Here is a 24,705-nt window from a genome sequence, read left to right on the forward strand (position 1 = left end):
TAAGTTCAGTGACCATTAAATAATTAATTCTTGAAAAGTTATTAATCCAATGAAATATATCTTTGAATTAGATTAGAATATAAATTTAATCCTTACCAAACATGAGTTTAATATCTCCTCTAATAATGTCGTAAATGTTCACCTTTAGTGTTTCGTACACCACACGGAAAAGTTTTAATATACGCGTTAGTGATGATATGATAATTGGTTTTATACTTCAACTTGTAAGTCGAATGGCACGAGTACAAAGAATTCTCCCTTCTCGTCGAATAACTTAGATAGTTGAATGAAATAATATAGTTAGTTATTGATCTAAGTTCAATCTTTCAACAAGTGGTTTAAAAATTCGTATCGCATTATGCAAGATAAATTGAACTTTTTCACCAAATGAATAAATATTCAAAATCAACATCTTAAAATGTATATTATGATAATTGGTTTTATACTTCAACTTGTAAGTCGAATGGCACGAGTACAAAGAATTCTCCCTTCTCGTCGAATAACTTAGATAGTTGAATGAAATAATATAGTTAGTTATTGATCTAAGTTCAATCTTTCAACAAGTGGTTTAAAAATTCGTATCGCATTATGCAAGATAAATTGAACTTTTTCACCAAATGAATAAATATTCAAAATCAACATCTTAAAATGTATATTGAGAAGAAAAACAATATTTTGCTTCACAGTCATCAAAGTCGATGTCAACCAACTATTGACAACCCATTGATCAACTGTCCGCAATTACTTACTATTACTTTTTAATAATATACAAGAATCTCTACATACGTATTCAAGTTGTGTAGTTTATAACTTGTTCCTAGGGTTCACTATTTTGTTTAATTAGTGTAGTTGATAGCTTAGGCAAAATATTAGATTCACGTGTTACTTCGTTTTAATCAAATTATGTTACCTTACGATATGAAAAGAGATAAGGTTATTAATTAAATAGAAATGTAGATAATAAGTTACAATTAAAAAAAAAAAAAAAGAAAAATCCCTTTCTAATGTGTAAGCTTAAAAGTAATCCGGGTAATCGACTTTCATTCTAATCAAAGCCTTAAAGAATGACAAAAAAGGTATCTTTCTACATTAATAGCTGGAATAAAAACAAAACGTCACATGAATTGGCAGAGAAAGATTGTTACTTCTTCTGTTTTTATTTCTTTGTTAGCTTCACTTCCTTTACACGTAATAATTTAAGCCAGTAATACTTGTTACTTGTCGAATATAATAAAAACAAAAACGTGTCGTGACATACTTTTTGAAATTTATTTTTAATTTTGTTCGATCCAATGTTCACATCATCGTTAATCCCTCACTCTTGACCTGACGTGCACAATATTTATATATTATATTTAGCTTATCAAATTGAATATGACTAAATAATAATTAATAAATTTGATTAAATATCTCACTTTCGTATTCATGTTTAATATACTATATTATTATACATGTTATGACGTGAAATATATATCCGTTTCTAATCTAGATGATAGCGATAAGAGTATCTACCCTGCAAGTTGCACTTCACTTTACTCGCTTAAGCTAACACATTGCTTGAGATCAGCTAATTGTAGTATGGGATTAGCGATGATACGAAATAAAAGCCCTAGCAAAAAAATTGAGCTAAATATGTATATTTACTCGTGCTTTTCATTACAGCTATATATTACATGGCATAAATATGATAAAGAGGGTCCCATATATGCTAACGTGGCATCGACATTCAATTGATTTGACCTCTTTAACTAAGCAATTGCATCTTGGGTTTGGACTCGGCCCATTAACCCACTTGGGGCATTATCATTTCCCTGTATATATGAGAAGACACTTTACAAAATGTACGTTCATTTTAACCTTAGCCAAATCTCCTCTTCCTCTTTTGCACTTTCTTTTTTTCTCTTCCAATGGTTGACTTGATCGTCAGAGTGCAAATAATCGTTAAACTTTTTGCTCGAGTCTACGTGGAGAGGACGAGGTCGGAATTCTGTTAACACATTTTTTAAGGTCAACAGTTTTCAAATACCATTCACTTGTAGAAAAAAAAATTATTGAAGGGTTTCCTATTGCAAAGAATAGTATAGATGAATTAAAAGGAAAGCAAGAATTGCGAGTGAAACGGGCTTTGCCATGCATCGAAATTGACAACACTCCGTAGCGTATACGTTTGTGCGATGTTCATTATGCCATTACTTTACGAAGTATAAAATAAATGAAAAATTACAATTCCCAATCTCCTTTTTAGTGCAATAAATATTGAGTACATTTCTCCGGAATGGACGACTCAGATCTGGCCATCTCGTTGCCCAAAATTAGCCATCTTTTTAGTGAGTTGGACAAGTAAAAATCTTGCAAAATTTGTCATAGTCCATAGACATCAGCTATGTTGTGTCGGTTAATTTAATGTTGAAGCTTCTTTTTAACAAAATTTAAATAAGTAAACACAACCGATTGGGTTAGTGTTTCAAAAACTTGTAAAGTTTGTCATAGTCCATAGACATCAGCCATGTTGTGTCGGTTATTGTAAGGTTGAAACCTCTTTTTATGGAAAATTAAATAAGTAAACACAGTCGATTGGATTAGAGTTTCAATTATCAGAATTTACATAGCTTAGAGCATTTCCGATGCATTCTATAGACTATCATGTGAGTGGCATGTAAGTTAAAAGACTTCATGTTTACGTTGTATTTATATATAGAGCTTGTTTGGGAGTGATTTTTTTCTCTTCAAAAAAATTGATTTTTTGACCGTTATTTTATTATTCCAGCAATCATATTTGACTTTTTCTCTCACAAGTGGACCCCACTTTTCTCCTAACGATCAAAAAATCAATTCTCAAAATCACTCCCAAATAGGCTCATAGTAAATGGACAGTTAATTTCAAAATTGATCTTCAATAAAATTTATCTACTTCCTAATTCCTATTACTGCTATTATGGATGCCACGGCCAAGTTTACAATTGCATTGAAACATCTCAGAAGATATCTTTGTAGATCATCTGCTCTGCTTCTTAAAGAAAACTAAAAGTTAATCTTAAGCCTCTTTTTGCAAAACTTGATTTTAAAAGATTTTTTGTTTTTCACTAACAAAATTTACTTTTTTAGAAAGTAGGACTTTTATCAAAATCGATTCAATCAAAAATAGAAAAAGGAAAAGTAATCTGAGTTGACAAATTATTAGGAATATAATATTTTCATCATCGAGGCCGTGGGTTGTGTGATAGGTATTGGGCCTCGTCAATGACTTGTAAATGGGCTGAGGCCCTAACTCGATTTTTAATGGAGGCACAAACACGGATACAATCACAATTCAGTTTGCAAATCTTCTCCCGTCATTATTTACATTATAATGCCAATGCTTAGTAATTGTCCCTCCAATAAAACATCCACTAGTAACATGTTTAGTAGGAAGACTTTGAATTTGATAGCAACTAATAGTACTGATTAGGCTAAAATGTTATTTTTATACGGTTCAATTCAATCATGTCGAGTATTATTTACCAATCATATATAAAAACTTTAGTGTCAAAGATACCACCTCGAGAGAAAAACTGTGATGCAACAATGAACTTTTACTTATGAAAACAAGTGTCACCTTAAGCTAATTATTCTCGTCACATTTAGCTGACTTGCCAATATATTGGCCATGAATATTGTTATTTCAATTTTCTTTTCACAATAAAGTAGAATGCTTTGAAGTGCTAACACAACAATAAACTAAACCTTATTATTCCCGATATGAATCCCTTTTCAGCACCCCGTTCGGTTCTTTGTTCTATTTCTATTAGAAAATTATAAGAAACATTATCAGATGAACACCATGGGATCTTATGAGCAATGAAATTACTACAATTTGCAAGAGGTTCTCTATGGGACCAAAAAATAGGATTCCAACTAAGAGTAAACGCCAAAATGTTCATGATTTTTTGAATTGATTCCTGCATGACTGCATCTACTTTCTGCATTTTCATTGCTCCAACTTTATTCTCTTCTATGGCCTTTATTTACACAGTCTTGCACCTCTTGGTATCACAATCTTTCTCCACATCTTCAGTTTCTGTTCCACCAAGGGCCATGTGTGAAACAAATTGGAGTCTGAATAGCATATATGTGTCTCTCTTATTTCTTCTTTTCTTTCATTGCTCTTCTTCCCAAAGGACCTGCTCAAACTGTGGCTCCCTAAAAGTTCCATATCCCTTGAGCACGAATAGTAACTGTGGTGATCCCAAATATGCTCTTCGTTGTGATCCTGACTCTCAAAAGCTATACTTTGATTCCCTCAATGGAAGTTCATATCACGTTCTCAAAATCATGCCCTCTATCCAGCGCATGGTGGTGCAGTCATCGCCCTGGCTTCCAGACACCTGCATCACTAAAGACATGGTAGACAGTGAGGGACTATGGTTGAACCAGTCACTTCCCTTTAATGTCACTTCATCCAACACTATCTTCCTATTCAATTGTTCGCCTCGACTCTTGGTCTCTCCTCTCAATTGCACTCCTTCTAGTCTTTGCCATAGATACCTTGAGAGCTCTGGACACGTTGATGCAAGGCGCGCCTTTCAGTGTTCGAGTGGACTGTATCCATGTTGCACTTTTGTTGCCGGTGGCATGCCATCAGCATACAAGATTCGGCTGCACGCTTCAGGATGTAAGGCATTTAGAAGCATTATTCACTTGGATAATGGAAAACCAGCTAGTCAGTGGGAGGAGGGATTGGAAATTCAATGGTCTCCCCCACCTGAGCCACTCTGTACATCCCAATCCGATTGCTTGGGTCCTTCTACATGTTCAGCCACCGGTAAAAAGGGTATTTATCGTTGCCTTTGTCATGTGGGCTATCACTGGGACCCCAGTCTCGGAACTTGTTCGAAAGGAAATAAGGAAAATTCCAACTTCAGCCTCACATTGAAGGTGTCTATTGGGGTGGCTTCATTTTTAGTGTTGGTTGCAGTATTAATTGCTATGACACTAATTATAAGATCCCGCAGACTTTCTTACCAGAAAAAGCTAGCCAAGGAAAGAGAAGATATGTTAAAATCAAGCAGTGGTGGGAAATATGCAAGGATGTTTAGTCTTAGAGAGATCAAGAAAGCTACAAATGGATTCTCTAAAGAAAGGATTTTAGGGAGTGGTGGTTTTGGAGAGGTCTATAAGGGAGAACTTCAAGATGGAACTACTGTGGCGATAAAGTCCGCTAAAGTAGGAAATGTAAAGAGTACCCAACAAGTAATCAATGAAGTTGGGATACTCTCTCAAGTCAATCACAAGAACCTGGTACAGCTCTTAGGGTGTTGCGTTGAAGCTGAACTTCCATTGATGATTTATGAGTATGTTTCTAATGGAACCCTCCATGACCATTTGCACGGTAAGTACCCAAACTTTCTTGACTGGAAAACAAGGTTAAGAATTGCTCTACAAACTGGAGAAGCATTAGCTTATCTGCACTCGGCTGCTTATACTCCCATATATCATAGGGATGTCAAGTCAACAAACATACTCCTGGACGATAAGTTCAATGCAAAAGTTGCAGATTTTGGGATATCAAGACTGGCTTCCCCAGGGTTAAGCCATGTGTCAACTTGTGCCCAGGGAACAATGGGGTACTTGGACCCCGAATACTATCGTAACTACCAGTTAACTGATAAAAGTGATGTTTACAGTTATGGGGTTGTGTTATTGGAACTTCTGACTTCCCAGAAGGTTATTGATTTCTCACGTGATCAAGATGATGTAAATTTAGCCATGTATGTGAGACAGCGAGTTAGCAGCAGTTCACTAATGGAAGTTTTGGATCAATGCTTGTTGGGTGAGGAGCCTTCTGATAAGAAAATAGCAAGTTTGAAGATCTTTTCTGAGCTTGCGCTTGCATGTTTAAGGGAGAAGAAGGAGGAAAGACCGAGCATGAAGGATATTGTTCGAGAACTTCAATTTATGACCAATATGATGTGTGAAGAAGATCAGGATTCTGATGGGGCATGCATTGCTGTATGAATTCACATTAATACTTCTTTGCTTGATAAAGAGTGATATGTGATTAAATTAAATAATGCAGGTAATCTTAGATGATTAATGAAGTTGAAAGGGTGTGGATTTGGTGTTAAAAATGTAATAGGAGTGGTTCCAGAAGGGCATTGATGTGTTGTTCACTTATTCTTATAGGAGCTATAAAGAATTGAGAACTAGGTATTAGTGGGTGGAAATAAAGATCAAAAGGGATTATAATTAGATGCTTTGTATATAAAGTATGATGAATTTCCAAATTTGTGAAAGTGAAGAACCAAATAGTATACTGAACTAGGACGAAGTATAAGAAAGTAGATCAGCTTTAAGAAGTGGCCAAAGCATTTGAGAAAAAGTTCTATATATCACTGGAGTTGTTAAAAAGTAGAAGAGCATCAGTTGTTTTGCTAAACATTTGCTTTTCCTTCTGGAAGAATATTTCTTTTCTCCTTTCCGTCCACCTCTCAAGTGAGTGTACGAGGACATTTGAGAATGGCAATTTCACGATGCACAAGGGAAGAATACAAAATAAAGGTTTCATATAATGTTCTATTAACAAACAGTAATAAGTTTTGCAACTATTAACCAGATAAACAGCTATGAAATGCCAATTAGAACATTCAAGTAACAAAAGCATGTCTGAATATGCATGTAAAACAATGAAAGCGAGCTTTAATAATGGAATACTTTTTTTATGTATCCCTATCCAAATATGCTCCATTTAAACTGAAGAGATAAAGTAGAATTTAAACTGCACTTAGAATACCTTGATATATTATAAATTGTTAGTGGTTTCCATATCTCAACACGTGTCTAATCTCTTCAAGATCTTTGTGGAGAAATTCCATATGATTGGAAGAAAAAGTCGAAAGTAGTAAAGCTATTAAGATTCATCTCAACCAGTTGTGGACAAAACCTGAATAACATGAGAGAAGAATAGGGGTCCTAACTCTTGTCTGGAAAAATTTTATCAGACCTTTGAGTATTCGGGAATTATCCCCGTATGTTCTCCAGATGAAGTGGAAATCAGTCGGCCACATTCAGCATAGCTGTATCAAACCACTGGGTTGGTAAAAGTAAATTTCAAAAGGGAGAAAGACAGAAAGGGTTCAAAGGAACCATGCAAGTGAAAAAGTAACAAGTTATACAATGAAAGCAATACATACAAAACTCAGCAAGATATATAAAAAAATTCAGTATTAGTTAATTTTGAATAAAGAAAAGAACAATGCAAAATGACAACATTATCATTTTCAGCTGTGCTAGTAGGGGTATGATCTAAAAAGGACAGGATATTAAGGGCTTGTTTGAGCCACAATATTTTCAAAAAAATACATTCTTCATCAGTGATTTGACATCATTTCAACCACATATTCTTCAATAAAATAATATTACACGCAAATCTAAAACTTTTTCTTATTTTTTAACCACACATTTCTTATTGATTTGACATGAATAATGCATTTTTTTCCCTAGAATGTGGCTCAAACATGAGCTAAATTTGCTAATATTGCAACATAATACGAATGGATAACCATGATAACAGCACAATGTGAAGGCAGCATAACCTTGACAAAAGTGGAAGCAAAGGCTTGCCTAGTCTCTGTAGATCAGCAAGGTTCATACTGCTTCCATTGCCTTCCTTTTTGGTTGGTGGTCAGGAGAGGAAGTAAAATCAGTACCAGTTTCAAGGCATGCAAATTCATGTCAAAGAGATAAGAATGATTGATATATAAATAAAACCTGAAGTAGACGCAAGTCCCGCAAATGTGAAGATATCATGAGTCTAAAACTCAATAAATTGACCAACTAATGCGCCACAAAACAAACAGCCACGTTGCCAGCTGCTTGAAAACCTGGCGCAACCCGTAAGATCACAAATAATGAGCATACTAAAACATCACAAATAAATACACTTTAAGGCAAATTTGCAGGTTATCAGTTTCAGTTAATATCATTTGTTACAATAAGATGACCATAAACAGTAACAGCACGTGGAAACAGTTGGATCTCTTTCACTGCACTTCTATCACTGAACATACTGTTTTGAGTTACCATTGGACGAAACATATAGATGTCCAACTCTGGTAAGTTTTAGTTGGAAGTTGGCTCCCTTAAACATAAATGCAGATCATACTGTCATTCCTGATTCTTGTTCTTACTTGAGGCTATTATAGCAGCCACCCACATGAAATGATTCATAAGTCTTTGTCTTCTAGAAAATATTAGCCATTGGTGTAGATTTTGAAGTCTGGGTTTCATAGACAAACGCTTTCGAATTTAGACCCTGTTTGACAACCGTTTTTTGAAAACTCTTTTTTCCTTATACTCATTTTCGATCATATATTCTGACAATAAAATATTCTGCATGTAAATCAAAAACTTTTTCTCATTTTTCAACCACACATTCTCAAAAAAATCACTATTCCAAAACTCATTTTCTTCAAAAAATGATTGTCAAACAGGAGCTTACATTTCAGAACCATGATGCAATGCTAGAATCAGGGAAATTTGTCATTGTTTGCATGGTATTCCTCTACTAGTGACTTGTGTGAATGACAACCAAAGGTAGAAATTCCTCATCTCCATAAATTGTAGTCAAAAAGACCTAATCATAGCATAGAGTGCTCCCACATCATATCAAGGAATAATAGATGGCACAATCAATTGGCATAAAGTAGGAAACTGATGTTCAATTTAGGGCAAAAAGCCACAGAATAACATAAAGACGCAAGAAGAAACCTTCTGCTTGCTTTAATCCTTTGATAGAGCCACGGATATCGTCATCTTCGGAATATGCAGGACCACCACTTGGTAGAAGCATGTGTCTATTCATCCTTCACATTTTTTGTATACGTTGTAATGAAAAAAAAAAAAAAAACCAACTTTGAGACTTTGGAAAATCTCTATCTGCTTTTCCAACGTATGTAGACAAGGCAGATGTACCTAGCCTATATTCGTTGGAGAGGCTGTCAGAAGTCTGAGTGCTAAAATGGACCTCAATAAAACCAACCAAGGGAACTGAAGATGGCTGAATGTCAGGTCTAGAAGCAACTTGCAAAACAACAACATGGACTTTAAAATCCCAAAGTAGAAGAAATAAATCATGCATGCCAGCAAGGTCGGCCCTATGATTGTCAGGGCCTGAGGCAAAATTCAAAAATTAGACCTCAAAATCAACGTAAATGCAAAATTCAACACTCTGTTATGCAACATATTGCTAACTTAAAAACTCAACATTAAAACAACACACAAATATTTCAATAATCTCACAATTAATGAAAAAACTATTTTCTTTTTCTTTCTTTTAATGTTAAATAAAAAAAAATAAAAAACTTTAGGCCAAAATAGCTCATTTGCCTTTGCCCAGGACCGACCTTGCATGCCAGTCTGAACCTTTGAAACCAAATTATTTATGGGTATATCTTTGAATGCCTCACTAGAATCAGATTCAATGCAGTGGACAGCACGTATAAACATACTCAACATGAAAAGATTGTTCAGCTCTATTTATCTCCTAGGAATTGAAGTAGCTAAATCCAAACCCCTTGGTAGTTTCTTTATAATCATCTCGAATAAGCTTAGTAGTAGTAATTCCCTCACATTGACAAAAGTATTCCCACAGATCAAAACACATTTGAAACCTGAAATCCTTAATGCTGTACCGAAAAAATATACGAACCTGCTAGCATGTTTGGCATCATCTGCATTTTCTATGGTACACACTAGACTCTCTTGATCACCATTCTCGTCTTTTGAGATGACTAAGTTTTTTATCTTTTCACATTCAGATAACTCCTCCTCAAAGGATTTCTCGTGTGACTTCTGGATCCAAATTCTTCATGAACAGATTTGTATACGTGGCTTCATGACTGCGCACAGTTATTGTTATTACCTTCATTAATGGAAAAAATACAATTTAGAGTCCTTGGACAATAATTCTTTCTAACGAGTATTGGCGATAAGGCATAGACTAGTTCATCAATTCAACGCAATAAAAATGAGATGAATGAGCACAGTCAGACTACACAAACCACTAATTCAGAATGATACATCCTCTGCAGAACAGAGATTTCATCAAACACATAGAGTCATAAAGGACCTAAAAAAATATAGGTTAATCTCATATTACACGTTCAATTTCAACCTTTTTGCCACCCCAATGAAGAACTTTTGTTCTCTGATTAAATTAATAAAGGAACATTTGCTAGAGCTAATCAAAATAAAATTTCAGGTATGTGAACTCAACTCCAATTGTGATGAATTTTGACACCACTAATAAAACATACCGATTTCAAGGCCCGCCTGTTTGGCTCGCGAAACGGGTCTGTCTGGGCCCGCGACCTGCTGAATCGGGCTCACGAGTTTCTTTCAATTTTAAATTTTCAGTAACAAGCATTAAAATTATCAATCCTCCAAATTTATTATAGTTTAATGTATAATTAAAATTAATGTTTAATTTTAACTGAATAAGTGAATTTACAAAAACATTTATAAATTATTATGCAAACATAGGCTAAATTTTGAAACTCGGTTTAGATAGAATTGATGTATAACTCTATTATTTTTTTATTGAATTGTTTCCATTCTTAATATTCAATTATGAATTTTTCCTCCAGTACAGAAGCAGATTGATAGAATTCGACTAGTAACTCACAAAGGGAGAGCCCCACCTAAATAAAAAATGGCTAAAAATTAATCCACTCACCCTTCATTATGTGTGCCCTGTAAAACACCCTGTGAAGGCACCCATATACGCTAAGTGGGGTTATCTAATTATCATGCCCCTTTGAACTTCAATCCTTGCACCTTCCAAAAATGCAAAGCCTAGCACAACTAGTGCCTTGTAATGCCGGCCAACTCATATATAACTTTTTCAAAGTTAATTTTTGAAGTTTTGTGAATTTTTGAATTAGCAATCGGTTTACTAAAATCGCATCTGATTAAGTATTGATGCCAACTACATGCTGTTAATTTGTCAATTACAATTCACTGACTAAAATCCTGATCATGGGATAAAATTTCCAAATTCATCTATCAATAAAACTAAATCACCATAAAAAGCAGCCACTTAATGTGGAATTTTAACATTTTAAAAGGAATGTTGCACATATTTTATGGAAGAAATCTAAATGTCACGATTTGAAAATTTTAAACTGATGTTGTCATTTTATGTAATGTTAACTTTTGACAATCGAGTTATCCCAATTGTCATACCATTAATAACTTCAATGACAAATAGAGTAAGAAAATGTATTTTAATGATCAATCTAAAATTTTGCACAATTTAGCGATATTAACCAAGGTTCTAAAACGAGTAATGTATTACAATGCGTTTCAATCGAGTATTAAGCATTGCAAGAATATGCGTGCATATGAGAAGTATATGAGTAATTATACGTTTTCAATTTTTAATATTATTTTAAACTAACAATTACATAAAATAATATATTCTTTAAATTTTATACATATCTTTCAAATTTTCAAAAAAAAAAAGTTCAAAATCATAAATACTACAATTACTAGAACTTTATACATACTCTTCATTTAAAAAATAAAAATACAATGCTCAAAATTTAAATACTACAATTACTCGATAATGAATCCTACAACTAGATTAAGTATAAAATTGGCTTAAAAACTTCAAATATTGTCTAATGCTTTACCGAATTTCAATTCAAACTCATCTTCATCCAAATTATCTACCATGTCATTGGATAGAAAATTATCTTCATCGGGCTCCCTTATTTCAACTCATTATTAACATTTTCCTTATCACACAACTATCAACAATCCAAAATTGTTCATTATTAACATTACTTGCTAGTAAAATTAGAAAAGGATCGAAAAAGGAGGCTCGAACTTGAAATAGATAGTATGAAATTCTACAGAAAATTTGCTTTTATTTTTTATTTTTTTAAACATCAACACCTTATAGATTGGAGAATATAATTCACAGATTTGGGTGATTTCAATTAATTTAATGTTTGTTTGGCTTCATTTTCTTTTTTTAAAACAAATGCGTGCACAATTTGACATTTAAGCTTGCATATACAATCAACGAAATCGGTTGACTGTATTATTACGTGCATATACCATATGTGAGACGTTTTGAAAATGCATCGGTGCATTTTTGCATTTTAGAAAACTGTCATTAACTCATGATTTTTTTGTAAAAAAAATTTAACCAAACAAATCTGCACGGGCTCCAGCCCGAAAAAAAATCAAAGCCTGCAAATTTTGCTGATTTGAGGTTGCCGAAAGATCGAGCAGGCCGGCATGCTTAAATTAATTTACATTGTTAATGTCCCCGTTGTATTTCAACACTCTCCCAATCCAAGCCTCCTTCACAACCACCGCCGTCTCTCAGATCTGTTCTCCGTTTATCTCGTAGATACGCAAACTCACAACTGGTCGCCATGAATATGGCGATTAGGGTTTTTTTTCTTCTTCTCACCCTCTTCTCTTCCACCTATCTCACTCTATGCATCTACGAAGACCAAGTCGGCCACATGGACTGGTCTCTGACTCCACTTATACTTTTAATTTTTAGTGAATTTGTTTTTTTCATGATTATTCAGATTATATGATTGGACTCTCGCAAGTTTTCATGATTATAGTGATTTGATGATTGGAATGTCATAATTATGTAGGCATCAACAGTACATAGGGAAAGTGAAGCACGCTGTGTTCCACACACAAAAGGCAGCACGGAAGCGTGTTGTGGTCTCCACCGAGGAGAACGTTGTTGCTTCACTTGATCTTCGTCGTGGCGAGATTTGTAGGTTTCAACTTTCTGTATTTTGCTTTTAAGTCTATTTATTTTTAAGTGAGCAGTGCAACTAATGTTAATTGTTTGGATGTGATGCAGTCTGGAGACATGTTTTGGGGCCTAAGGATGTCATCGATGCAATAGATATTGCCCTCGGGAAATGTAATTACCGTCCTCTTATATTACATGAGATTGTTCGATGAGTTTTTGGATTATAGTTATCAGCAATCAATGGGTTTCCTGTTTTATTTTTAAGATTTCAATTGATGTTAAATGCCTCTGGTCCATTTTCCATAGGAGTAGTTAAAGCCAGTAGTTGCCTAATAACTTGTATTCTTTGATCAGCTTGTGAAAGTTTCTAGTTATTATCAATTCTAGTAAAATGGGAACTAGTGTACATATACTAGGAGCTTGACGCCCTAAAGTTGTAGACCCCTCCTCTTTCATACCTCCAAATGAGCTTATTTAGATCCGCTCTATTCTTCAAGCTTTTCTTACTCCTATGTTAAGCCAATTGTTTCTATTTGTGTAATAAACTTTTACTTTAGTATAAATATTTTATATTTTTTCTAGTGAAAAGGAAGTTTAGCGTCCATGAATATTTGATTTGATATAAATATTCTATATTCTTGCAGACGTTATAACTCTGTCATCAGGAGGAACTATCTTAAGAGCTTGGAATCTTCCTGATGGCCAGATGATTTGGGAGTCAACACTTTCTGGCTCAACGCCCTCAAAGTCAATATTATCAATCCCAGTGAGTGAAAATTGTTACATTTTCTTTAAGCCTTTCAAACAAGCATCTTTAGATATCTCTAGATTGCTTGGCCGCATATTACCAATGCATGACAATGTGCACTTGAAAGCAATTCACTTAATCTAGAGAGCAGTACACTGGAGCTACACTTCTCTAGGTTATTGTTTTCACTGCGATGAATGTTCCGTGAATTTATTTGCTGAATTTTACAAAATCATAGCATGCCCAGTGAATGTGGTAATATGAAGGACCCATATGTAGAACATTTATGGGACTCTTCTATTATTTTGAAATTTTGGATGGGTAACAGTTTAATGAGGGACGCACACAGGATTCAAAAATGATGGAGGGTTAGTATGAGCTTACCAACACTTTGGATAAGGAAATTTTATTTTTATAAAAGCAAAAAACTCCTAGTTAGGGGGGCATAGTTATCATCCTCAAGTTCCACTTTCTTAGTTTCATTTGCAGATGAACCATCGAGAATTATTTGTTCCTCCATTGCCATGCACTAAATTTTTCAATAAAGCACTACTACACCAGTACACCTCCATTATAAGAGATGATAGAATTCAGTTTTAATAAATGATCAAATATTTAGCAAAATAAGTGTAAAGGAAAATGATTGATAAGAACTTTAAATCCTGCTCTTTCAATAAAGCACTATTACACCTCCATTACTTTAAGAGATGATAGATTTTAATTTTAATAAAAGATCAAATATTTAGCAAAATAAGTGTAAAGGAAAATGATTGATAAGAATTTTAAATCCTGCTCCTCAATCAGAATTTAACAAATAACTAACAAGAAATTCCAGTATCCTCATTCAAAGGTAAAGGAACATTAAATGAAAATGATGACTCTTTGAAATTACTCAAAAAGGAGAAATCTGGAATTTAAGTAACAGCTTCCCTGTTGTTAGATACACATACATAATATTTATATATTTTTTAATTTATGTTGGGGCCCAAGCTTGGCTATGTCCCTGAGTTTAAAATTCTAAGGATAGAGACGTGATTGTTTTAGTTTTTGATTGACAGATCTAAATAGCTGGAAATTATTGAAAAATGAAAGAGAATATGTAAAACTCTAAGCAGCACGCTGAGGGTTTTTGCATTAGAAAATTGAATAAAAGCTTCAACAGTCTCACTATTTTGTAAAAGCTCTCCAATCTGCTCTAAGTTAGAAGCATTATAGGATTTTAAGAGACTTAGAAGTATTCTAAAGTTTTAATTGAAATGTTTTATCATCCGACTAGTACTAATGACTTGAACCTATGTAGCATGGAAACGGTACCTGTGGCACGACTTAACTCATGGACACAACAATTGTATAAAATCAGGACATGAATACTGGAAGCGCTTCTTAAAGAATATATTCTTTTGTCTGTCTTAAATTTATAATATTATTATTTGAATATTCAACTTTGGGAAAAAAAGTATTTATGGTCAATAGAAAAAAAAAACTGCATTTTATAGTCAAATAAGAAGTTATAATTTAATGCCTTTGCAGTTATATATTCTACATACGGGGGACAAACAAAAATGATTTACCCCAACTTTTCAAATTAATCTTTCTCAGTCTCAATTATATCATCAACAACAACATTTTTACCCTATCAACATCATTTGTGAACAATATGGCCTCTATCTCAAGCCATCCAGAGGAAGTTTAGTAGCATCAAGCATTCCATTATCTTTTAGTGAGTTTAGTTCATTGTTTGCTTACTACATTCAACACTATAGTTTACTCAATGCATCGTGACTTCTTTGTAGCAAAAACTTCTATTTATTAAAGGCACATGTTTTGTGGGAATTAAAATTAGATTTTTAATAGATTATGATAAAAGTTGATGAAATGTGTAGTTGAAAAGTTGTGGGTTCCACAAAATTTATAGTTAAGATAAGTTATTGACTTTGACTTAAATTAAAATCTGGATATTAGTTTCTACCAAATAGGGGCCAAATGTAGAAGCTTTTTTTTTTTTAATTAAATTAATCGGATTGTATTTAGAATATCTAGTTTACAAGTTTTAAAAAACTATGACTATTAATTAAATATTGCCTTTTCTTGTAATTGTTTTTGTGGTGGTGCTTTATAGTGTTGATTGAAGAAAAAAGGCTTTATAACCTTATTGTTGAATTGTCATGTTTTTTCCTTCTATTCTATCTCTTCGATTTCTCTTATTTGAATGTTTTTCTTTATTACTTGGTTACTACGAAGACAAACTCGATAGATGTTGTTAAGCAACTAATATAATTTATTTGATTTACAGTTATTACAGTAGCCAATTTATATGTTAAATATGTACTTAGAATCATAAATAAACTTGTAATATTCTGCAAGTTTCTTTGAGTTTCCCTAAATTGTGGGTTCATTCCTTAGTGCTCACCACAATGTCAATACAAAGGGTTGTGTATGGGAAATATTGAAAATCTACTTCAGGGTGAAAAAATTGTGTGAAGTGCAAAGTGGCACAATTGATCTTTGCTGTGGCTGCTTTCATTTATTCTGTTGAATGGTGTTGATTTCTAGGTTGCTAAATGGGCTTGTTAAAGGAAAAAGCTATAGGTACAGAATAGTTTTGGCAGAAAACCTGCAGGATTTTGAAAATGATGACTTGGCATTGAAATCAAAAGTAAAATAAAAATTACAAAATGCAAAACTGCTAACTGCCTAAACCCAAATGACAAATTTCCATTTCTCCCAGATTCACACCGTTGAACCCACCGTCTTCTTGCCCTAAGCTCGCACCCCAAGCAAAATCGGCTGCCGCACTCACCATCACTACCGGCCGGCACCAACGAGGAGCATACATTGCAAGCATCCCCTCTCCCGTTGTTTTTCTTGAATTCGGAACCCTGCGAACAATCTCCCACACGAGAAACCAGGTCCTCCCTTCACAGCAACACTCACCTCCTTCCACGGACCTCCATCCCTCGGCCCTAATATAAGTATTTGTTAAATTGTTTTTTGACGTGGGTTTTGAGATACAATAATAGGTTAACCTAGCTCACTTAATTGAAATGTCTTGCACTATTTTTTGACATGGATTATGAGGTTGCACTGGTGTTGGACATGGAGAATAAGCTAGGTTAATTGGACGTTTGCTTTGCATTTTTTAGATGTCTACGTAATATGGAATTGCATTCTTAGAAACATGAATAAATAAAATTCACCAAGAGAGTTAAGATAATTCAATGCTTTGCTGCCAAAAATAACAGCAAAAAGGAAAAAAATTGTACAATTTTTCTCTCAAATGCCAACACCTTCCTCCCTTCTATTACATCTACCCCTGCATCTTTTTCTCAACATGTAACATCACTATCTAATGGGAGACAGCTGATTATATGCAATATAGTAAAGGAGGCCTCTCTTTCTCCTCCAATTCTCTCCAAGAGAAGCATTTGCACTGCGAGAATCACAAGCCTGTGCCAAGTAACCGGCTGAGAAAATATTCAAGTAGCAATACTATTAGACTGAGAAAATATAGATTTGAACCAAGTACAAAATACCTCTATTATCTGTCATCTGGGCTTTAGCACAGGTGGTTTTCAAAAGTTGGAATGATATCGGGTTTGTTTATCAAAAGTGCATGCCGGTGAACTAGCTGGATGTTAGCAGGAGACAGAGCCGGTGAGGATGAGTTGTGGCTACCAATGATGTAAATTTGGGGAAAATGGGATTTTTCATTTGGGTTTGGCGGTTTTGTAATTTTCATTTTCCTTTTTATTTTAATGCCAGGTCTTCATTTTTAAAAATCTGTAGGTTTTCTGTCAAAACTATCCTGTACCTATAGCTTTATTGGTTGTTAAAATACTTATTAAGACCCTATTGATTTTTTCTTTACTATACTGGTGATACGGCTTTAAGGATAACTTATACTCGTGGTTTGAGAAAACCCAATTGAAACCCACCTTAATGCGGCCTCAGTGTGAGGAGTGTAAAAAAATGTCTCAAGATGCTTATTGTGAGGCAATTTTTTGCAAGGCACACGCCTCACTCACTGTTTCAAGGTTTGTGATCCCCAAAACACAAAAATTCCTATTAATTTTGAGAATAGCCCATTGCTCATAAGAAAGTTAAAAAATTGTGTTTCTCATAAACCCATTTGAGAATAGTTCGTTGTCCACGCATACTAAAATAATGTTTCATTGTCGATTATTCATTTTTTTTTTTTTTTGGGATACTTTAAATGTTCTATTATGAATTTTGAAGATTGTTCATGATGTATTATGTGCTTATTTGTATTTTAATGATTTTTTTTAAATAAAAAAAAATGCCTTAGGTCCCTATTATGCCTTTTTAAACGTTGCCTATAGTTGATGTAAGTTTTTAAAAAGAACTGCTATGAGGCCTAACCATTTTGTTCCTCTCAAATACTATAGATTTTTGAAGTAGATTTTATTGATTTTTCCCTGAAATTATCTATATGATTGTGATTATAGTACTATTTAATTTTTTTCGTAGTTCTGTACCTCTGTAATGAATCTCTCATAGATATTTAATTGTTAATAACGCTTGATACAAAAGATTTTCAGAAATATAATTATATACTATGGTTTGGTGCAGACAAATTTAAAGATTGGAAAGGATAATGTGGTCTTTGTTTATGGTGGTGGATGTCTTTATGCTGTTGCAAGCATTGACGGCGAGGTTGTCTGGAAGAACGAGTTAACATCTGAAGGGTTCGAACACTTATAAACTCTATTTTTTCCCTGTCTACTACATCCTAATCCTGGTTTGGTGTGTTTCTGTCATTTTGCAGTGGTGATATTCAACAGTTAATTTATCCTGAGGGAACTGACATAATATATGCAGTAGGTTTAGTTGCTTTAGCTCAGTTTGATGCTTATCAAATCAATGTCAAGACTGGCGAGCTGTTGAAGCATAGCAGCATGGTATTCCCTGCAGGTTTCTCTGGGGATTTGTCATTTCTAACAAGTGGCATAGCTGTGGCACTAGATTCCACTGGATCAGTTTTGGTTGCAGTAGACTTCCAGGATGGAGCAATTAGCTTTCACCAGACACACGTGTCCGAGCTTGGTTCGTATTTTTCAGGGCCAGCAGTTATGCTACCCACTAAACTTCCTGGAATGTTTGCTTTGGAGATAAATAAATCTACTGTCTTTATTAAGGCGACAAATGATGGCAAGTTGGAGGTATTGGACACATTTGGTCACTCAACTGCAGTTAGTGAGTCTCTCTATCTTTCGGAAGGCCAACAAGCTTTTGGGATAATTCAGCAGGGAGATGGTAAGATAATTCTAACAATAAAGCTTGGTAATGACTGGACAAGCAATTTACTTCAGGAGACCATTCAGATGGACTATCAAAGGGGAATTGCACAAAAGGTTTTCATCAATACTTATGTCCGAACGGATAGGTCTAATGGATTTAGGGCCCTGATTGTCAATGAGGACCATTCACTACTATTGGTACAGCAAGGTGACATCGTTTGGAGTAGGGAAGATGGGCTAGCTTCTATTACAGATGTAATGGCATCAGAATTACCGGTTGAAAAGGATGGTGTATCTGTCGCAAAAGTTGAGCACAACCTTTTTGAATGGCTTAAGGTAGGACCTCAATAAAGTCCCGTTTAAGGTTTGGCATTGCCTCGTGACGTTTTAGGGCATTATAGTTTCATTTATTTTCTATTATTAAGGTCAAAAAGAGAAGAATAGTTCCATTTTGGATTTATAATCATATTACGTATGGCATAAGATTACTTGTCTTCCCCGAGGATTGGTTTGGTCCCATTGAATTAAAACCAGTTTAGATTTATGCCCCTCATGAATTTCAAGGTCATGTGGCACAGTCTTGTAAATTAGATTGTGCATTTCATGTGGCGTCTAAGAACCGTTTAATAGGTCTTGGCTTCTTTTTTATTAGCTGAGGCTGAATGTTTTAAGTGTAGATAGACACATATTATACCATGTCTTTTTGGAACTTATCCAAAAAAGAGAGGGACTTTTTTACCTTGTTGTTGCTTCTGCTAGTATTGCCTCATAGTTTTCATTTACAAGCTGGATGTATTTCATTGATCGTGTCTTTGATATGCCTTCTTTTGAAAGGGCCATTTCCTGAAACTCAAAGGAACTCTTATGATAGCAACCCCTGATGATGTAGCGGCAATCCAGAGAATGAGGTTACGAAGCTCTGAGAAAAGCAAGATGACCCGAGACCACAATGGGTTTCGAAAGCTACTTATAGTACTTACTCGAGCAGGAAAACTTTTTGCACTGCACACGGGAGATGGAAGAATTGTGTGGTCTCTCTTACTGGATTCTCTTCGTAAATCCGAAACATGTCAAAATCCCAGAGGGCTTAGTTTGCATCAGTGGCAGGATCCCCATCATCATGTATTGGATGAAGACCCATCAGTTCTTGTTGTTGGCAGATGTGATCACAGTACAGATTCCCCTGGAGTTCTTTCTATTGTTGACACGTACACAGGACAGGAGCGCAGTCATATGGGACCCACTCATTCTATTACACGTGTTATTCCACTGCCTTTTACTGATTCAGTGGAACAGCGTCTGCACTTGCTGCTGGATGTTAATCAGCAAGCTCGTTTATACCCCAGAACTAATGAGGCTCTTGATATTTTCCAGCGTGAATTAGGAAATATATATTGGTATTCAGCTGATGTTGACGAAGGGATTCTGAAGGGTCATGCAGTGCAGAATAATTGTATTCTCGAGATTGCAGATAGCTACTGTTTCCACACAAGGGATCTCTGGTCAATTGTATTACCATTGGAATCAGAAAAGATAATTGCAACTGCAACCAGAAACTCAATTGAGGTGCTTGTTTGTTCTTTCTTTTCCTTTTAGTTAGAATGTGAAATGTTGGGCTGGTACGCAACTTCCAGTTTCTCTTAAGGTAGTAATGATATGATGCTTGTGAAGGAGGACAATTTGGTCGAAATTTTTTAAATTGTTCGTTTTGTTAATTACACCTATATCTACAATCTTGTCAACTGAACTTCTTAATCGAACTGTATACCTACAATAGTAAAATCTTCCCCTCGCACAAAACGTAGCCTAGTTGATTCGACTAACTTTGTCTCATTAACGAACTTTGTGTTTACTTTTTCAACACTGTTTTACATATAAAAACACCCTACCTTGAGAACTGTTAATTAATTGCTAGTGTCAGTTTAAATAATCACTAGGAGGGTAGCATCTAAGACTAGAATATTGTCAAAGTAAACATCAGTCAATTTTGTTGCAGGAATAGAAAATAGGAGGGGGAATTTGTTGCCATGTGAGCTGGGAAAGAGTGCTTGCTTTATGAAAACTTCAACATCTTTCTTTTTCTGGAATTCTGAAACCAGAAATGAGAATATTTCCCCACCTTCTTATAACAATATCATAAGCTGTTTTCTCTGCACTTCTTTGTAGCACAGCTGTAGACTGTTTGTTAATGGGACTTTAATATGTTTTGTGAGTTCAACTGCAAATCAATGTCTTGCTTTAAAATATTTTATGAAGTTTGAATTTTTGAGGCTGCAAATAGTCTTCTTTATTGGGTCTTGCAACTCTTTCCTGCTTTGTGGGTACTGTAGCTTGAAGAACAAGTATTGACAGCGGGCTTAATGCTGAGTCCTGCATTTCTTTATATCTCTCGTGCAAATTTTGATGTATCTTTGAAAGTAAGCTTTTAGGGAGTGTGGTATTGTTATGAATATGTAATGCACATTTGTGCTCTTCTTATTATTTTTCTTAATTATGTCAATAAAGCCTGCATTAAAGTAAAGGTTTCCTAGTTACGTTTTGCACTGTTCAATTTATGTATAATATCTCTGATGCTTCTGGTGTGATGGCATATCATATCGGATTTGGTTTTGTTGTATCAAGTATTATGCCTTTGGTTTGATTGAATAAAGTATTCAAGTATTTTAAAGCAACTTCGTACATAACTTGCATATGCATGATGAGTAGATGGACTCATGTCATAATATGTGACAAAATTTTAACATTGGTTTCAACCTTCTACAACCCTCTTCATTCATTGGTGCTTGAAACTGGCCACAAAGTAACATAGCTGGAGTTTGTTGTATGCATAATGAATAAATGTGGCGAAAGCTCTTATTTTGTCTAGCAAAACCACCCCTCCATCCATAGTACGGAATGTTTCTTTGCTCGACGTTTGTTTTTAATGGTATCTTAGGATGTTTCAGCTTTATTGCTGTATGTGGTGATTGTGATTTTGTTTTCTTTCGATTTCTCATCCTCTTCAGGTTGTTCATACCCAAGCAAAGGTGATGTCTGACCAGGAAGTCATTTATAAATATATATCAAAAAACTTGCTCTTTTTTGCCACTGTTGCACCTAAAGCTGTTGGTCCCATTGGTTCAGTCACCCCAGAGGAGTCATGGCTAGTTGTTTATGTAATTGATACTGTGACTGGACGTATACTTCACCGCATGACTCATCATGGTTCTCAAGGCCCTGTCCGAGCAGTAAGTCTGTCTTTCCTACATCCATCGATGCCAAAAAAAAAAAAAAAGGAAAAAAAAAGGCTTGGTCTTTTTGACTTTTCTGGAAGTCTTTTCTTATGTATGAAAAAAATGAACATTCACCGCAACATTTAATTTTTGTGAAGGTCTTTAGCGAGAATTGGGTTGTCTACCACTATTTCAATTTAAAGGCACATCGATACGAGATGTCTGTCATTGAGATCTATGATCAATCTCGTTTGGTATTTCTTCATCCAGATCTTATGTGTTATGTAGGTATCCCCTGTTCTGAGATATCTGAAGCTTTTTTCATATGCAGGACAACAAAGACATTTTGAAGCTTCTTCTTGGGAAGCATAATCTGACTTCACCTATCACAGCCTACTCCCGCCCAGAAGTTATCACCAAGTCACAATCTTATTTTTTCACACATTCCTTGAAAACACTGGCAGTTACATCAACGGCTAAAGGCATAACTTCCAAGCAACTTCTCCTTGGTACAATTGGAGATCAGGTCAACTTTAGCAATTACTTGTCCTAATGTCCATTTTTTGCATTTTCCTTCTGCTCTTCCATTATTTGATACCTTCCTTTGTTGATCTTTGAATATTTTGTATTAGGAAAATTATACAAGAAATGGCTTGTTGCTTCAGTCAATGTTGATCATGCATACTTTATTATATGTTAACATTGTACAGGTGTTAGCTCTTGACAAGCGCTTCTTAGATCCCCGGAGAACAATCAACCCCACTCAAGCTGAGAAAGAGGAAGGAATTATCCCACTTACTGATTCGTTGCCAATTATTCCACAGGTGAAAACATTTTTCTAAGTTTGTTGTCTCGATAACAACCCAATCAATGATTTAATCTAGACTTATGTGTATATGCCTATCTCTGTGTCGTGAATTTATTAATAATTAATCAATAAAAACCCTGTTTGCAATGCATAGAATTTAGATGCATTCATGATATATGTGTTAGTACATATTTGGATACCAATTCATTGATTTTCAAATTGACCCATGCATCATGTATTGAATATAATGGAGCAATTAAACATCTGGAGTTAGAAGATGTTGATTAAGTTTGGTGTTCAGTTTGATAGGGATGTGTTTTTGTACATTCAAATAAGTGCTCCTTAGCTTGAATTACTACTCTCCCACTTAAATTTTGCTGTAATGTATGAGTTAGTATTTGGTGCAACAACTACCATTAGATAAATTTTCCACTAGCTTATCTACCTAATTCTGAACATTGGTATCGCTTAGAAATTTCTTCCCAGTGAATATAGGGGATATTCGTCGTCAACATATGCCTATGGAAAAGTCTACATGTACATAATTATTGCACATAATGTTGTCCATAATGTGATATGGCAATCATCCGATTGTTGATGTGAAAGTGTGAGATTTGAATTAAAGGTTGGATCCAGTGCTACATGTAATTATGGACACCATTATGTAGACAATTATATACATGTAGCATTTTCCTAATGCCTATACTCTTTTTAAGATTACTTGGCTGAATAGTTGATAGGGAGGTGACTCAAGATGATTTAGCCCCTAAATAATAGAGGTCCAATCGTAAATCAGTCCAATGCTATTCATAATAGATGGTTTACCCATAAGTAGTAATGTGGCAATTTGATGGCTTTAATTGATTTGCCATTCAAATAAATTAATGACAAACACTTATCCATGGGCTCCTTTTGCAGTCGTACGTGACACATGCTCTTAAAGTGGAAGGCCTTAAAGGCATCGCAACTGTTCCTGCTAAGCTGGAGTCAACCACCCTCGTTTTTGCCTATGGAGTGGATCTGTTTTTCACCCGGCTTGCACCTTCGAGGACTTACGATTCTCTTACAGAGGATTTCAGTTATGCGTTGCTTCTTATCACGATTGTTGCCCTCGTCATAGCAATTTTCGTGACATGGATTTGGTCGGAAAGGAAGGAGCTGCAGGAGAAATGGAGGTGAGTCGAAGCTGAATCTTTGGCCTATAACATTTTTGATTCACCACCAGCTGTAACCCGGTTTGTTTAATTTTTTCTCGAGTGGGTAAAAATATTTATGCTCGGTGTTGTAAATTTAGAATGGAGAGGAAAGAATTGATGACCTGTCTACACTCGCATGGTAGGCTCACCTCTGCAGATATTGTCATGCCATCTAAGATTATTCTATTATTGACCATGGAAATTGTTGATCAGGAATTTATTTTTTCATGCCATCTCCTCCACAGATTTGTCATGTCATCTAAGATGATTTTTTTCGTGTTTTTAAGTATGTTCTTTGATCAAATGGCGAATTTTTTACTAATTTCGTAAAAGACTTAAAAAATCGATAGAAACTCAAATTTGTATATCGAAAAGAATGTGCCTTGACTACAATGTTTAGTGATATTACTCACACATCTGATTTCACCGATCATCGCTGACGTATGTACAAAAATTCTAATCGGTCCTTAACCTTTTTATTTTTATTTTTTTATTTTTTGCGCATTAGTAGGTGAAGTTGTTAAGGTTTACACAAATAATCACTCCGTTAGAAAAATTGAGTGTAATCTGATATGTAACTATGAAGTGTTAATGTGGAAGTAATGGATGTGATCTTATTCTTAACGATGGTTACTCCACCGCAGGGGGTGGATCCAGAATTATTCTTTAGTGGGGGCGATATGGAAAATTGGTTAAAATAAATTGTGAAAAAAATAA

General features: G+C 34.8%; 2 protein-coding genes and 1 long non-coding RNA gene across 4 annotated transcripts; 2 read left to right on the forward strand and 1 right to left on the reverse strand.

The window, feature by feature from the left end:
* The first annotated feature begins 3,625 nt into the window (after positions 1 to 3,625).
* Positions 3,626 to 7,403, forward strand: LOC111412916 (wall-associated receptor kinase-like 20). The gene has a single exon (XM_023043785.1). The coding sequence runs from the start codon at positions 3,943 to 3,945 to the stop codon at positions 5,992 to 5,994; it is 2,052 nt and encodes a 683-aa protein (XP_022899553.1). The 5' UTR covers positions 3,626 to 3,942; the 3' UTR covers positions 5,995 to 7,403.
* Positions 7,404 to 7,405: 2 nt separating this feature from the next.
* LOC111412923 lies at positions 7,406 to 9,201 on the reverse strand. Of its 2 annotated transcripts, none has more exons than XR_002706138.1 (3): positions 8,950 to 9,201; positions 8,746 to 8,840; positions 7,406 to 7,859 (listed from the first exon to the last, which is right to left on the reverse strand). It is a non-coding gene; the product is annotated as an uncharacterized LOC111412923 (long non-coding RNA). The 2 variants fall into 2 exon arrangements; XR_002706137.1 differs by having other exon boundaries at positions 7,406 to 7,645; positions 7,747 to 7,859; positions 8,746 to 9,201.
* Positions 9,202 to 12,226: 3,025 nt separating this feature from the next.
* Positions 12,227 to 24,230, forward strand: LOC111412937 (ER membrane protein complex subunit 1-like). Its single transcript, XM_023043790.1, has 12 exons — positions 12,227 to 12,523; positions 12,657 to 12,784; positions 12,875 to 12,937; positions 13,411 to 13,532; positions 18,105 to 18,220; positions 18,301 to 19,108; positions 19,607 to 20,338; positions 21,778 to 21,999; positions 22,143 to 22,238; positions 22,316 to 22,510; positions 22,695 to 22,808; positions 23,711 to 24,230. The coding sequence occupies exons 1-12, from the start codon at positions 12,423 to 12,425 to the stop codon at positions 23,969 to 23,971; spliced, it is 2,958 nt and encodes a 985-aa protein (XP_022899558.1). The 5' UTR covers positions 12,227 to 12,422; the 3' UTR covers positions 23,972 to 24,230.
* The last annotated feature ends 475 nt before the right edge of the window (positions 24,231 to 24,705 follow it).

Source organism: Olea europaea, chromosome 2, assembly GCF_002742605.1.
Source record: "Olea europaea var. sylvestris chromosome 2, O_europaea_v1, whole genome shotgun sequence".
Classification (NCBI taxonomy): Eukaryota; Viridiplantae; Streptophyta; class Magnoliopsida; order Lamiales; family Oleaceae; genus Olea; species Olea europaea.